At 36.3% G+C, this 16,199-nt stretch overlaps 2 protein-coding genes across 12 annotated transcripts in view; one reads left to right on the top strand and one right to left on the bottom strand.

The window, feature by feature from the left end:
- doc2b (double C2-like domains, beta) overlaps positions 1–16,199 on the bottom strand; it is a 408,709-nt gene that overhangs the window by 53,249 nt on the left and 339,261 nt on the right. For 9 of the 10 annotated variants that reach the window (XM_087254531.1, XM_087254537.1, XM_087254532.1 and 6 more), the window contains 2 exons: positions 12,871–12,945; positions 10,150–10,259 (listed from right to left, as the gene is read on the bottom strand). In XM_087254531.1, the coding sequence (XP_087110657.1) occupies positions 10,150–10,259; positions 12,871–12,945 (185 nt within the window). Of the gene's footprint in view, positions 1–8,806; positions 8,944–9,290; positions 10,260–12,870; positions 12,946–16,199 lie in introns of those variants that run through there. The other variant, XR_015492002.1, reaches the window with a different exon arrangement.
- The window catches only part of si:ch211-209a2.2, a 142,069-nt gene that overhangs the window by 76,390 nt on the left and 49,480 nt on the right, over positions 1–16,199 (top strand). The window lies entirely within an intron of this gene.

Here is a 16,199-nt window from a genome sequence, read left to right as displayed (position 1 = left end):
AGTCTTTGACATGTGGTACAGGGGAATTGGGTAGGTTAAATTGTCCATAGTTTATGTATGTGTGCGAATGAGTGTGTATGGGTTTCCCAGTGATGGGTTGCAGCTGGAAGGGGATCCGCTGCATAAAAAATATGCTGGATAAGTTGGCGGTTATTTCCGCTGTGCCGACTAAGCCAAAAAGAAAATCAATAAATTAATCAAAGAAAGATCGCAATCTCGATTGTGCGCTGTGAATGAATGAATATAACCCATTGAGCATGTTATTAAATAGGCTTTACAATAATTTTTTTTCTATTTAGCAGTAAAAAAAACATCTGTGGAAAATATAAGACAGTACTTTTTGCTCTTCAATTTAAATTAGACTCAAGACTGACAGCCAAAAGCATTTTTTTAACAATAAAAAAAAAACAATTTCGACAGTTTTTTTTTTTGTAATTTACAAGCAAGTAAATACATAAATAACTAACCATGTAAAAAAATACTGACAAAACCGACATTACCTATACAGGTGTATGATATACAGTTGAAGTAAGAATTATTAACCCCACTGAAATGAACAGCCCCTGTTTATATTTCCCCAATTTCTGTTTAACGAAGAGATATTTTCAACACATTTCTAAACGTAATACTGTAGTTTCAATAACTAATTTCTAATAACTGATTTATATCTTTTTTTGATGATCACAGTTAGTAATATTTGACTAGATATTTTTCAAGACACTTCTATACAGCTTAAAGTGACATTTAAAGGCTTAACTTGGTTAATTAGGTTAACTGGGCAGGTTAGCGTAATAATTGTCATTGTATACAAATGGTTTGTTTTTGATGGTTTGAAAAATATAGCTTAAAGGGGCTAATAATTTTGGGCTAAAAATGTTTTTTTTTTTTTATATTTCAAAATAATTTTTAAAAAATAATTTAAAGTGGGTCTAATAATTCTGACTTCAACTATATATATATATATATATATATATATATATATATATATATATATATATATATATATATATATATATATATATATATATATATATATAGCCAATTGGCCATTGATTTGATATCAATAGTGTCTAATCATGTATGTTAAGAATATGATGCTCAAATGGAAGATGCAACAAGATCTATGTGAACTTTTGAGTGAGATACAAACTTATATAGTCAGAGAATTGGGATATTAGTTCATAATTCTCCAGCTTCCACAGGACATTTTTCCTTTAAATACTTCTGTATCTGAGACAGAGATTGATGATCAGTAAAAACAGTGCTCAGAATAATGGCTTCCCTTGCAAGCAGTTTTCTAATGGAAACTAATCCATATTAAGTAAGAGTTAATCAACACCAAATTGAAATCTGATTCCCATTTAATGCATTGTCAGCCCATATAAATTGTTAACCCTCATTGACTAAAAAGTGCTCTGTCAGAAATCAATGGCCATTTTCTGTAGTTACTCTTGTTGCCAATAGCACATTCAGCATTGAGGTGAATGTGTTCAGCACATTAGTAAGATTAGCTACACAACATTGTTATTTCCATTTATTTGTATATACTTCATTAACCACAAGAAGATTTTTGAGAAAAGCTTTAATCCTGTTACATGACACATTTCTTACATTTACGAGCTTTAACTAGAAAGACAAGCGATTTCTCTACTCGGGCAACTTGGTTAATCTGCTTTTAATAGATAGGAGGGATATTGTTTGTGTAACACAGCTGTTATGTAATGATACACGCAAGTGGAGACTAATGTTGCTCCGTGGTGTAATCTTTACTGCCACTTTGTCTGTGCTATTATCCTAATGCAGCATTTCAATCACCAAACTAAACAGGCAAGCTCTGTGAAAGAACCCTTTTTTTTGCTCCAGTCATGTTTGTAAGGCACTAAATGTCACTCAGAAAGGCTCATTGACATCTCAGCTGGGGTGAAATCACTAGGCGACATTGCGTATGACTTAAAAAAGCAGTGGCCAAAATAATAAATGTGACAAGGAAAAGTTATTCAAAGTGAGTCATTTTAGCTTGATTAGCAGTAATAGTACTCAGTCTAAAGTCTGCTAGAAATTGCTGCTTTGATTTATGATGCAGGGCATTATAGTGAGAGGTCTAAAAAGTCAGGTGGCAAAAAAACAACAACAAAAAAAACCTTCAGCAAAAAGTCTTAAACATTAAGTTAATTGGGTTTTACTGCAGTGGTCTCAAACTCAATTCCTAGTTTAGCTCCAACCACTTCCAACTAACACCTGCTTACTAATCTCTATTAGTCTTGCACACCTTGATTATTTGCATCAGCTGTGTTTAATTAGGGTTTGAGCTAAAATGTGCAGAGCTGCGGCTATCCAGGAATTGAATTTGAGACCTATGGTATACTGTGTTTGCATGTTCTCCCCGGGTTGGCATGGATTTCCTCCAGGTGCTCCGGTTTCTCCTATAGTCCAAAGACATGTGGTATAAGTATGTGTGAATGTGAGAGTTTATGGGTGTTTCCCAGTACTCGATTGTGGCTGGAAAGACATCCGCTGTGATAAACATATGCCGGAATAGTGCATGGTTCATTCCGCTGTGGCGACCCCTGATAAATAAGGCATTAAGCCGAAGGAAAAGTGAATGAAGGAATGTGTTCCCAAAACACATTTATATTAAGGGTTATATATATTGGGAGTTTCACAGTACACACACTCCCATGACAAATTCAGTCCAGATGTGCTGTCACTAGAAAAGACTACAGCAGTGCAACAGCTGAGGAGCCATTCACAGAGAATGTGTCTTTAGCATCTGAAAATGCAAGACGCAGTGGAAGTGGTTCTACCACTTAGCCATTGTCATACCAACTAGACTGTAGACTACAGACAAAGACTATAGAATACACAAGACGTGTCACTCGTATAGATCTGAATGGGGAATAGTGTAACGGTCATTGTGGCAAATGAAGTGCTGCCTTTTATTACAGTAGCCAATCATCGATCTCTATAGACCAAGGTTATGATAGTTTTGGATTTTTCATTAGTTTTAGTTTCTATTTCGTTTTGACTTTTTGTTTTCAAATTCAATTAGTTTTTATTAGTTTTAGAGGCAGATTTCCTAGTTTTTATTAGTTTCTATATTTTAAAATGTCTTAGTTTTAATTTAGTTTTTATTAGTTTCAGTACTAGTTTCAGTTTTTTTTTTTTCAAAATGAGAATATTTGTTAGGTACAAGATTCAAAATCAACAGGAAATTGTATAATTAAAAACGCAGTCATACATTTTTTGAAACATGTATTCAGAGGACACGTGAACACTATCATCTACCACAACCATCTACCCATCCTCAAATTCAAATACAACAGCCCACAAGAAAGCAGCCCTAAATACAATGTGTGTGCAAGGCTGCTTGTGAGGTTAGACGTAGTGATGGGCAGGGCCGGATTAACCAATGGGCATTATGGGCACATAATGCACATACTCTCCATCACGAGGAAGACAAGTAGGAATAATTAATAAGTGTGTGTATTATGGAGGACTCAGATTCCTAGAACTGGATTGTAGAGGTGTTATCCAAATCATATGCATTATAAGTTTGTAGAAGTTATACATTAAGAATAATGATAATTAATAAATAAATAATAATTAATCAGTCATACAGCAGGCTGTACCGTTTGTGTTTGGTTCACTGAATCACGCATGCGCAGTATTATCGGTTCACCGACTCTCAGTGTAATGTTACTGTTCTAATAACTGCATGAGAGTATATATTGCATTATTTAGAGTCAGAAGGGGGTATTAGGCTTGTTATTACGTAAGAAGTGGGTGAATAAGTGCTTACTGGAGACGCAAATCGTTTCAAATGATTTAGTTCGAATTGGTGAACTTGTTCAACCGGTTCACTTAGAAGATCCGGTTACAAAGATTTGTTCGCGATCACGCTACAGAAATAAAACCTATTATTGGGCACAAATGTGTTAAAGTAATAGTTTTAAGCCTCTGTATTTAATGCTTTCACCGTGCTTCTGTCATGTCCACTTGTTTTTGTCGCGGGAGCAACAGAGAAGATGACTCGAGGAGAACCGTCTCGATCTGCCCAATGGCGGAAGGAGACTCTGAGGTGCGAAAGGGTCAAACACAAACACCTGCAGCGCGGATTATATTTACTTCTAAAATGCTTACAGTAACATTATTTATTAAATGCATTGACAATTACGAAAACGAAGAAGGTTTTTGCTATAATTCTAGTTAGTTTCAGTTAGTTTTGTATGTACACAACACAGTCTCAGTTAGTTGTAGTTTTTGAAAAAACTCTCGTTTTTATTTTAATTTCAGTCAACGACAATTATTTAATTTTAGTTTTCGTTTTTTCGTTAGTTTTCGTTAACTATAATAACCTTGCTATAGACTGAGGATTTTCCGAAGGAAGGACTAGGACCAGATGTGAGTTTCTGCAGATTTAGTTTGATTTAAACGTTTAGAAATGAAACCGAAAAGTTGTTTAATTTTATTGGTGACTCCTGATATGAATTTCAATTGTAAGATGGCAAGCAATTTTTAAGTATTTGATGTTTGCCCATTCAAAAAGATGCTCGAGTGCACTGCCCGAGAGACGTTTCAAAAATGGCTGGCGAGTGAAATTACTGTTCTTATGGCCCATTACCACTGAGTGGTATGGTATGGTACGATTCGGTGCGTTTTTATGAACATTGCCACTGTTAAAAGGTACCTAAAAGCGAACCACTTTTTGGGAAACCTTTGCAAAGGGTACCTTGCACAACAAAAGGGCACCAAAAAGCGGAGCTAAACGTGCAGCTGAACGCTATTGGATTACAGTGATGCGACACTCGCTCGTGCAACAAGGCAGCCTTTTTTAAATATACAGCCGAGACATTTCACCGTAATAATACTAAGAATATTACATTATATACATATAATAACCTGCCATGGGGTGATGCAGTGGCGCAGTAGGTAGTGCTGTCGCCTCACAGCAAGAAGGTCGCAGAGTTGCTGGTTTGAGCCTCGGCTGGCTCAGTTGGCGTTTCTGCGTGGAGTTTGCATGTTCTCCCTGCATTCGTGTGGGTTTCCTCTGGGTGCTCCGGTTTCTCCCACAATCCAAAGACATGCGGTACAAGCTAAATTGTTCGTAGTGTATGAGTGTGTGTGTGTGTGTGTGTGTGTGAATGAGTGTGTGTGGATGTTTCCCAGAGATAAGTTGAGGCTGGAAGGGCATCCGCTGCATAAAAATGTGCTGGATAAATTGGTGTTTATTCCGCTGTGGTGGGAATAAACCCCAGATTAATAAAGTGACTAAGCCGGAAAGAAAAAAAATAAATGAACGAACCAGCCATGGTCAACCCGAGCTCAAACAAACCTTGTCGTCGTCTTGATGAACAGCCACAAAGCCAAGAAGAAGAGCAGAATATCTGTGCCCCGTAGTTGTTTACAAGGTTGTCTTAAGTGCGAGAGGTTTCGTTTTCTCGGGTGCATTCGGCACGCGTCTATATTTGAAACAACGAACTTCATGAGTGTATGATAATAACGTGCGCGTGATTATTAAAGTGCTTCTGACATCCAATACTTTCAGAATCATACAAACGCAGAAGTGACGAGTGAAAAAACAAAGGGGAAACCGGAAAAAACAAAGGAGCAAATGATTGTTTCAGCAACCTAAAAGATAAACAAACTGCCATGTTTAACTATTATCATCACCTTTTGGACTATTATGAACTTGGAATGAAGGAATTACTTTCTAACAGAGGTTACACATGCTGGTGAAGATTAAAGACACAGATGAGAGGCTTGCACTGACTGTGGGCTACATGTTGCTTGTTTTGTGCACCCAAATAAGGACTAAATGTATGCTATGTGTAGTTTTTTTGTAATTGGTAATATATCAGAGACCTTAAGGGTCTGTATGTGTTCATATATGTTGCATTTATTTATTTATTTTATATAATTGCAGACGTTACAGTAGGCTTTTTCGCACATGATTGATCTGCAGTTATAATTAAATCCTGTTCATAGAAGGTTAGTAATGAACATTTATACTCAAGTATTTTTGTGTATATATCTGTTTTGTGAGAAGTGTTTCTCATATGATGTGTGAACGACCTGTACAGCCTTAGTTTGACAATTCCTTGAGTGAAAATGACGTCGACTGAAACTTTCTGTTGTACACCACGCCCTTTTGGTACCCTTTTGGCAGTGGAAATGCAAGCCAGATAAAGGTGACCTGTACCGTACTGCACCACTCAGTAGAAACGGGCCATCAAAGGCACTTTGACTAGACCTGTCTCAGAGTTCTTCTGATTGGTTCACTGTCCTCTGTTTTTGACAAAACACTTGTGTCTTTTCAAAATAAACAGAAAAAACAAGCACTGGAGATTTCCTTATTCCTGCTGTAGCGTACGCGTATAGAACAGTGACCCCAAAACTGAGGTACGTACTGAACTGTGACCTCTGTACCATTAAACCACTAATACAGACACACACACACACACACACACACACACACACACACACACACACACACACACACACACACACACACACACACACACACACACATTTTTCTGGAGAAAGTCATATTTCTTTTAGTTTGGCTTTAATAAAAAAGTCATAATTTTAAGTTTTAAAGTCATAATTATGGGCGCTTTATTAGTTTATGTCAAGTAAACCTACAGTAATTAACCTTGTAACGACTTCCATTTACGACTACCATCCACCTGGATGACACGACAGCAGCCATTTTGCACCAGACCGCACACCATACACCAGCTGATTGGTGGAGAGGAGACAGAGTGATGAAGCCAATTATGATATGGGGAGGATTAGAAGGCCATGTCTCATCCGAAAGACGGTGCTCACTGAGGAGTATAGAGTCCCCGTCACTATACTGGGGCATCAGGACCCACACAGACTGCAGGTTGGGCGCCCCCTGCTGGCCTAACTAACACCACTTCCGGCAGCAACCCAGCTTTCTCATGTGGTCTCCTATCCAGGTACTGACCGAGCGAAGCCCTGCTTAGCTTCAATGCGCGACCATGTGAGAGTTGCAGAGAGCTAGCTGCCGGCTAGCATGTAATACTAACATTTATTTATCAGGTATGGCAACCATAATCCAACATCTGATCGACATCATAGTTGTAACGTCCACACAATGTCTGGCTGTACCATCATTAGATGTTCATATTTAGTTGATTTTAGATTGGACATTGACGTGGGCCTGACATTGGGTTCTCACGTCAACCTGATTTTCATTTCCAAACAAAATGAAATGTCCCTAACATTGCAGTACAACGTCAATCTAACCTCATGTTGACATCTTGGGAACTTGGGAAATATTTGAACAATAATGAAAATTATGATAAAAAGGTGCATGTAATCTACTAACAACACAGAATAATGCAATGACAGATGGGCTTAAATACTGCAAGGGCGTGAATATTAGTAAACTGAGTACCAAAGTAAACTGAGTTAAGAACAGCTGCAAAAATCTCTCCACAACTTTTTTTGGCATTAATGTTTCACTGCGTGTCTTCAGTAAATCCTGAGTTTTCAAGTTTATAATGCCAAAAAAAGGATTTACATTGGCAAAAGTTGTTAGTAAATCTCACCCTTTGAAACTACCAATGGATGTTTTAATCCTCTTTCTGCTGGCAAGTTGAACATGTTAAGGGAACTGGAATGGCATATGCAGATAGCTGTGGTGATTAGATCCTCATGGTTGCTTCAAAGGGTCAAATAACATCCATCTTACACGACTTTACAAAATAAACTCAATATTTTGCATTAATCCCGAATACAAGAACAAACAGATTTCATGAACAACAAAACCACATGGACTCTTTCAGTTCTGCGGGAAGTACTCTTATACCTCCATCAGCAGTCCTTTACCTGCGCTTTTCATTTTGATAAATGCCCTAAGAGCCTAATGTATGGCAGCGCTCCAAGATTCATTGAAGCCTTTGAAAGCAAATGGTTGTTCTGCTTTTAATTAGTTCTCAAGTCCTGCACCACATGTGGGCCCCGACCCGCCCAATTACAATTGGATCATGGGAATCATGTAACCATGGACACTTAATTAAGAAAAACATCTATATTCTCTCTTTTTTATTATTATAATGGGATCTCAGCTCAATCACCACTGACATTTCTGAAAAGCCCTCATTAAACTTATTAAGTTCTTTTGCTTCGTGTGCCACTTTTTTTTTTTCTTCCTCCAAATCCTTGTTATCCTTTTCTTTCGATGTCACCTATATGCCACGGAAACTTTGTTTTTCCGCTCATTAGTGGAGGTGTAATGGTACACCTGACCATAAGAAGTATGGTCAGATTTGAAGAAATCGTTCAGTATTGGGAATATATATATATATATATATATATATATATATATATATATATATATATATTTATATTTATATATATATATATATATATATATATATATATATATATATATATATATATATATATATATATATATATATATTTATATATATATATATATATATATATATATATATAAATATAAATATATATATGTGTATATATAAATATATATATATAATATATATATATATATATATATATATATATATATATATATATATATATATATATATATATACATATACAGTTAAAGAAGTCAGAATTATTATCAGATTTGAAGAAATTGTTCAGTATTGGGAATATATATATATATATATATATATATATATATATATATATATATATATATATATATATATATATATATATATATATATATATATATATGTGTGTGTGTGTGTGTATATATATATACAGTTAAAGTCAGAATTATTAGCCCTCCTCTATATTTTTTCACAAATTTCTGTTTAACGAAAATAGGATTTTTTAAAATCACATTTCTAAACATAATAGTTTTAATAACTATTTTCTATTTATTTTATCTTTGCTATGATGGAAATATGTAATATTTTATTAGATATTTTTAAAATACTAGTGTGGCGAGGGGGCGTGGCCGAGAGCCGTGGGAACGGGGTGAGGCCACCGCGTAAGTGGATACACCTGCGGTGCGCACCTACCTCGGATCCTACGGAAGGAGCTCTGGACCATAAAAGGAGGAACGATGGCAGAGGAAGCCGAGAGAGGTCCGGGCCCGGACATTTTTTACGTTTGCTTTCAGTTTGACGGCAGTCTCCGTGAGGAGCTGCCGTCCGTTTGTTTTGGTTTAGACGGCAGTCTCCGTGAGGAGCTGCCGTCACTGTTATTAATAAATATTTTACAGCTCCGTCGGTTCTCCGCCTCCTTCTTCCCGGCGGCCAAAGGGCCGTGAAGTTTATTACAACTAGTATTTAGCTTAAAGGTAATTTAAAGGCTTTACTAGGTAAATTAGGCTAACTAGGTAAGTTATAAGTATATGACCAAATTAAAAAAGGCTAAATCTAATTAGAAAAAACTTTTTAACTCCAGCTTGTTGGTGAAATACCATAGGTCTCCAACATTTTGTACATCAAGTGTCAGTTTCATTTTCAAAATGTTCTTGCTGACCATTGAGGGTTTGAGATCAGAACATTAATTTAATTTACAATAATGAAACTGCATCACTCTAGCTACTGCACAAAATGAAAATACAGAATAAACAATCATTAACTTATTTAACATTTGTAATGGATGCCAGCTAGTGAAGTGCTGTTAAGGTAAACCTCACTCTTCTGACCTCTAAAGGTGCTCTAGCGACAGACCTGTGCCCGAATCCCATGCAAAGAATTGCCGGTTGGATCCCAGCTCTGAATGGGTTGGGTGGCGACTGGCAGATTACACTTGGGGGCTCGTCCAGGATTGAAGCGAGGTGTAGGGGGTCGAGTGTAATCAAGGCCAGCTGGTGAAGTGCCCCAAAACCTTTATCGCATGGTAGTGTTTTTTATATAATATCTAATGAAGTTTTACTCATACATCAACTGAAACAGCATTGAATAAACAAATTAAAACATCAAATATAAGGATATAATGAAGAATTGATATTGACTTTAGGTACAGATTATACCATTACACCTCTACTCATTATGTATCAAATGCACGTTATTGGGTAAACAACTGTTGCTTAACTATATCAACAAAAGGTCCCGTTCTTTTGTCAATTAAATTGAGCAAAAATTGAGGCCCTACTTCACAATATCCAATTGACAGATTGTAATTGGTTACCTGAGAGTTTTGCGAACCATATCCTCATCTGTTATTCCATAATACGTCAAGGTTTCACTCCAGACAGGGTTAAGAGTGTTGCGTAGGGTCTTGGTGCGGAGCTTGTTGGCCTGGAAGAGATGATAGATATGCTTGTAGATTACTTGTTGTGTTCACTGGCACTCTTTAATCTTTATTCTTAGCACAAGCTAAGAATATACCAGGCCTTCCATTTCACCATGTCAAGCAAATCAGGGGTTTAAGCTGGGTATTTAGACATGCACCAACGGTGGTAAGGGGGCTCCAAAATGGCAAGCCATATTTAAGATTATGATTGCAAACTGTTCACATGAACTGGAAGTTGCTGAGACTTCTTTCACCATGTTGATGTACTTCCAACTGAAACTGAATATTGAGTAAGGGGAGGGGTTTTTCATTTTACACATCATTTGCTCTCAGCAAACTAACAGTAAAAGGGCGTGGTTACGAATTTTGTCGATTACTAAAACATAAAAAAAAAAAAAAGCAGGGGTTCCCAAACTTTTTAGCCCACAACCCCCAAAATAATTTTTTTAATTAAAAAAGTTTAATCTGCTGCATTTGATGCTATTGCTGTGTCTTTAATATAATGACCCAAAGGGTCGCAATCCAATGGGGAAAAAAATAACTGAAAGGCTGATGGCTTTTTATTTACATGTTGTTTTTAAACTATGAACTACTTTTAGATTCTGTAGGTTATGGATAACATATGGTAAGTCTTTTAGTTTAATAAAAATTAATTAGATTTTCAGAAATCACCAAGCAACCCCCCCTCATTGCCCCATGACCTCCCGTGTTTCCTAATCCTGATGGGGGTAACTCTGACATTCTATCCCATTCAATTACTCTCTAATCCTGAGAAGAAGAGTTCAGCTCTGCTGTAGGACATACGATCTACAGAGAAAGGGTGACTTAGAGGTGTCCTATATTGGCTGCAGATAAGTGGATTGTTGGCAAGATGAGCAAAGAAGGTACCTGTGAAACAGATTTATTATAATGAGATGCATAATGATCATTTCTCAGTGACAAGGAAAAACTGGCAAGAAAGTAAGTGAGTTTGACGAAGGTATTCTAGATCTTTGATTCCATCCATCCATCCATCTCTAATAATGACCATTTATCCGTCCGTCCGTCCATCCATCCATCTATCTATCCCTAATAATGGCCATCCATCCATCCCTAATAATGTCCGTCCGTCCTTCTGTCCGTCCGTCTATCTATCTATCATCTATCTATCTATCTATCTATCTATCTATCTATCTATCTATCTATCTATCTATCTATCTATCTATCTATCTATCTATCTATCTATCTATCTATCTATCTATCTATCTATCTATCTATCTATCTATCTATCCCTAATAATAGCTATCTATCTATCTATCTATCTATCTATCTATCTATCTATCTATCTATCTATCTATCTATCTATCTATCTATCTATCTATCTATCTATCTATCTATCTATCTATCTATCTATCTATCTATCTATCTATCTATCTATCTATCTATCTATCCCTAACAATGGCCATCCATCCCTCCCTAATAATGTCCGTCCGTCCGTCCGTCTTTCTGTCCGTCCGTCGATCTATCTATCTATCTATCTATCTATCTATCTATCTATCTATCTATCTATCTATCTATCTATCTATCTATCTATCTATCTATCTATCTATCTATCTATCTATCTATCTATCTATCTATCTATCTATCTATCTATCCCTAATAATAGCTATCCATCCATCCATCCATCCATCCATCCATCCATCCATCCATCCATCTATCTATCTATCTATCTATCTATCTATCTATCTATCTATCTATCTATCTATCTATCTATCTATCTATCTATCTATCTATCTATCTATCTATCTATCTATCTATCTGTCTATCTATCTGTCTATCTGTCTATCTGTCTGTCTGTCTGTCTGTCTGTCCCTAATAATGGCCATCCATCCATCCATTCATCCATCCATCCATCCATCCATCCATCCATCCATCCATCCATCCATCCATCCATCCATCCATCCATCCATCCATCCATCCATTCATCCATCCATCCATCCATCCATCCATCAATCTATACATCCCTAATAACGGCCACACTGCATCTGAAACAGATGCAGATAACAGACAGTTATCATAACGGGGACTTGCCCTTAAACCCAACACCGACAGGAAACAATCTGCATTTTTACATTTTCAAGATTCACTTCATTCTGTGTGACTTATGAGCCATTTTCCACATGGAAACCAAACAAAATGTCTCCACAAGATCAAACTTTACTGGCATGGCTATACTTGTGGGGACATTTGTGGACACACACACATGGTTATTTAAGTATTGATTAAAACTTCCTTCATTTAAAAAAAATATCGTCAAAAAACCCAAAACAAATCGCCTTCCTAATATAAAAAATAGTTTTGAGGAATCAAATCTTCTGTTCCCTTAATGATTTATGCATTTCTTCCAGGACATGCTTTGTTCAAGTTAAGTAAAATCATTTATATTTTATCAACTTTAATATTAATAAAAATTTGATTAAGAACACTACGTAAATCTGAATAATTTAAATTCATACCGTGGCCCCCATGGAATTTTAATCAGGTCACTTGGTTGACAACCACATATTTCTATATAACTAAAGCCTCCTTCTATTATTGTATAAAACAATGCATCTCGACGGGCTGAAAAGCACATACCTTACTGGCTCCAGGCAGCAGGTGCAGCTTAACATAGGGATCTGACAGCCCATTGTGATCCATTGGTTTGAGTCCCTGAGAGACGGGGAAAGAAGAAGAAAAAAAACGCGTGTGACTTATGAAAAACAACCACTTTCAGACATCCAGTCAACAACACGAAGCACCATGTCAGCCCGATAGATTCAACAGGCTTTACATATCCAATTCAAGTCAAACCCTTTGCTTTTTTTTTCTGAAAAAGACATCAAGTTTCAGATCCGGCCAAATAAGCTAATTAGAGAGACTGGAGGTGACGGCGTGCCCTGACAGCAGAGCACTTTCCTGGAGCTCTTAGCTTTCTATTAACATTCATTTTAGTACAGACACAAGCACTTTATGAGGACATGCCATAAAAAGTGGAAGAGGCAGAAATATTAGACATGCAGTCGTGCTTAAATAAACGGAGCGGTTGTGTTGGTGCCAATAATAATAATGGATGCTGTATTTTTACATAACATTTAGCTTTTCTGCAATAATCAGCTCTCAAAAGATTCAGCCCGATGTATTATTGATGTTTTTTTGAGCGATTTAAACAGCCATGGGATCTCGCAGAGAACTTGAGGTTATGAATTAACTACAAAATACACAGAGTAAATATCAATACGAAAGCCTGCTGCCAGAGAGTCTTTGAGGCAAACATTGATCTTATTGAAAAGCTCCTGACAACCATCATCTCCTCTGCTTGACTGCTTAATCTTTGAAAGATCTGCTAAGGTAGCAATGGGTTGTGTAGATCTCGAGGCTCATTAATATCGCAGGACGTTTTAATGAATGATACCATGCACCCTTGAGGGGAATGTTTTTGATTATGGAAACATGTTTCACACAAAGTCTGGATCTAGTTTTGCAGGCCAAATAATGGCTTTCGTTTTGGCTGCCTGAGCAATACAACTTTGGAACATGATTTGGAAAAAAAGGGGTTTGTTATCTGCAGTAAACAACAGACAGAAGTGCTTCTGTGGTAATAAAATCAAGGTTATTCCCACTGAGAGAAGCAGCGGAGAGAGCTTCAGGTTCTTTCCAGAGATGCTTGGCATGAAATCGTATTACTTTGAAAAAAAGAAAAGAAAAAAATGGTATAAAAAACAACACAAAACAAAAACCTGTTCCTTTTTATTAGTGTTGTCAATATAGCAAAATCTTAAAGTTTCTACGGGCAGGTAGTTTAACATGTTTAGTTTGTGTTCAACAAAAGGAAGTTCATGAACAACCGTTTCTACTGATATATGCAACCCAGGTTCTTTCTGAAAACGTACCGCTACACTTTAAAACCCAACAGTCAACTTAACTCAAAATTTAATGAAAGTTAATTCTACTCATTTGAAAAGAGTTTTCAACTCTTAGGTAGTTAATTAAATACCTCATTACTTCAACTTAAATGGAGTAAGTTCACAGTACTCATATAGATTAGTTTTTTAAGTTGGATTAGTTGGTTTGAGTTCTCTTCATTTATTGGGTTTCACTGTGCTCAAATTGCTTCATTTACTCAAATAGATTAAGTTTACAGTACTCATTAGGAGATATACATTTATACAATATACATTTCTGGAGAGCACCAAATACGTTCCAGTAGCTGTTTTTGTTTTCGTGAATATGCCAGAGGCTGCCATGTACGCTTTTTCAGATATAAAATTTCTCTTACGAGTGCCATTCGTGCCAGCTGTTCTCACATCAATCCACCAGAGGCCGCTGTTGACTAACTGACTGACTGACTGACCCACCCTCCTCCTTCCTTTAACCCCTACCCAACCAACAGTGTTTTCAAAAGCACAGTTTGACCCGCCCACCCACTTCCCCAAACCCAACCAATAATGTTTTCAAAAGCACAGATTGACCCGGCCACCAACTTCCCTAAACCCAACCAGAAAAAGCAAAAAAAAAAAAAAAAAAAAAAGCCCTCGCCTGATTTTTCTCACCCTGTTTTTTAATTTTTTTGCTTCTGTTTCTATCTTACCCACTTTCTGGAACCGTTCTTCACCGGATTCGAACCCTGTCATTGGGGTCAGCTCCTCTCTGCTTCTCAAGTTCACCCACGTACATGGCAAGCCAACTAGACAAATTGCTAACGCCGGGAAAGCCAGAGGTAAGCGGTTAGCTGGGAAGTGCAAAAAGGAGCGGTGTTATACTCTGGCCTGTAGCATTCGTTTTAAAGATGAAATGCCGCCATGCATACCTCTGGCTACATAATTCACAGCCTCCAGAAATGTATATAAAGCTACGTTTTCAGAATGAGCCTGTGTTGGATATATATTTAGCTGGTCTTCTCAGAAACACCATAGAAATGCACAAATGGAAAATCTACTAAAATTGTAAGATCGAGTTAAAATTCGACTAAATTTGTTTATGTCTGATGATTTTGGCCTTGAAATATTATTATTATTTGTTTGTGCGTAAATTTGATTAATATTGGTTTTGTATATTGGTTTTGTAAATTGATGTTTTGTATATTGATGTATAAGTGATGTACTCGATTTATATCTTTAAGGAGGTTTATTTCAGGCCTGGAAAGTTAGTTTGGTTTATGAGTTAAACTAAAATGTGCTGAAGTTAAAGCTTGTTTGCTTTGGTTTTTCTCCTTTATTAATATATTGATTTGGTCGGTAGAACATTTGATTTTAGTTTATTTGATTAAATCATACATTTGTTGAAACTTTATTTTTAAAATTTATTTATTGGAATTATTTGAGTAACTGTAGTGGGGTTTTCTACCTCTGCCGTTCAACCCATTTTATAAGCCAAATACCACTACATTGTTGTATAAATATGAAAAATATATTTCTCGAGTATTTACTGATATTTTTATGTTGTGTTGCATTGTATTGTCTACTTGTTATAAACAAGGGCTTTTACTATATCAGATTTGCACTTATCAGAGGAGGCTAAAACTGTTTTAGTTTAGCTTATTGTCAATTTGTTTTTGACAAAAATGAATTCTGTGAACTGATGTGGCTTCTTATGAAATTGCATTGTTCATTAATTATTTTTCCTTCGGTTTAGTCTCTTTGTTCATCAGGGGTTACCACAGTGGAATGAACTGCCAACTTATCCAGCATATCTTTTACACAGCGGATGCCCTTCCAGCTGCAATACAGTACTGGGAAAGAAATTGCATTGTCTTAAAGTATTTTATACAGTGATACGGGCTATGCCAATTAGTGTTACGTTATAAATATACATTATCCTTGCCATGATATATAGAGATATATAGACTTCCTTCATGTTTAGCTAAAATGTCCAAAATCTAATCAGCATTTTATTAATCTACAAAGATGTTTGGATATTGCTCAAAA

The sequence above is a fragment of the Danio rerio genome, chromosome 5 (assembly GCF_052040795.2).
Source record: "Danio rerio strain M-AB ecotype USA chromosome 5, GRCz13ab, whole genome shotgun sequence".
Lineage (NCBI taxonomy): Eukaryota > Metazoa > Chordata > Actinopteri > Cypriniformes > Danionidae > Danio > Danio rerio.
The sequence above is the reverse complement of the archived record's forward strand: the minus strand, read 5'-3'. Positions and strand labels throughout refer to the sequence as shown.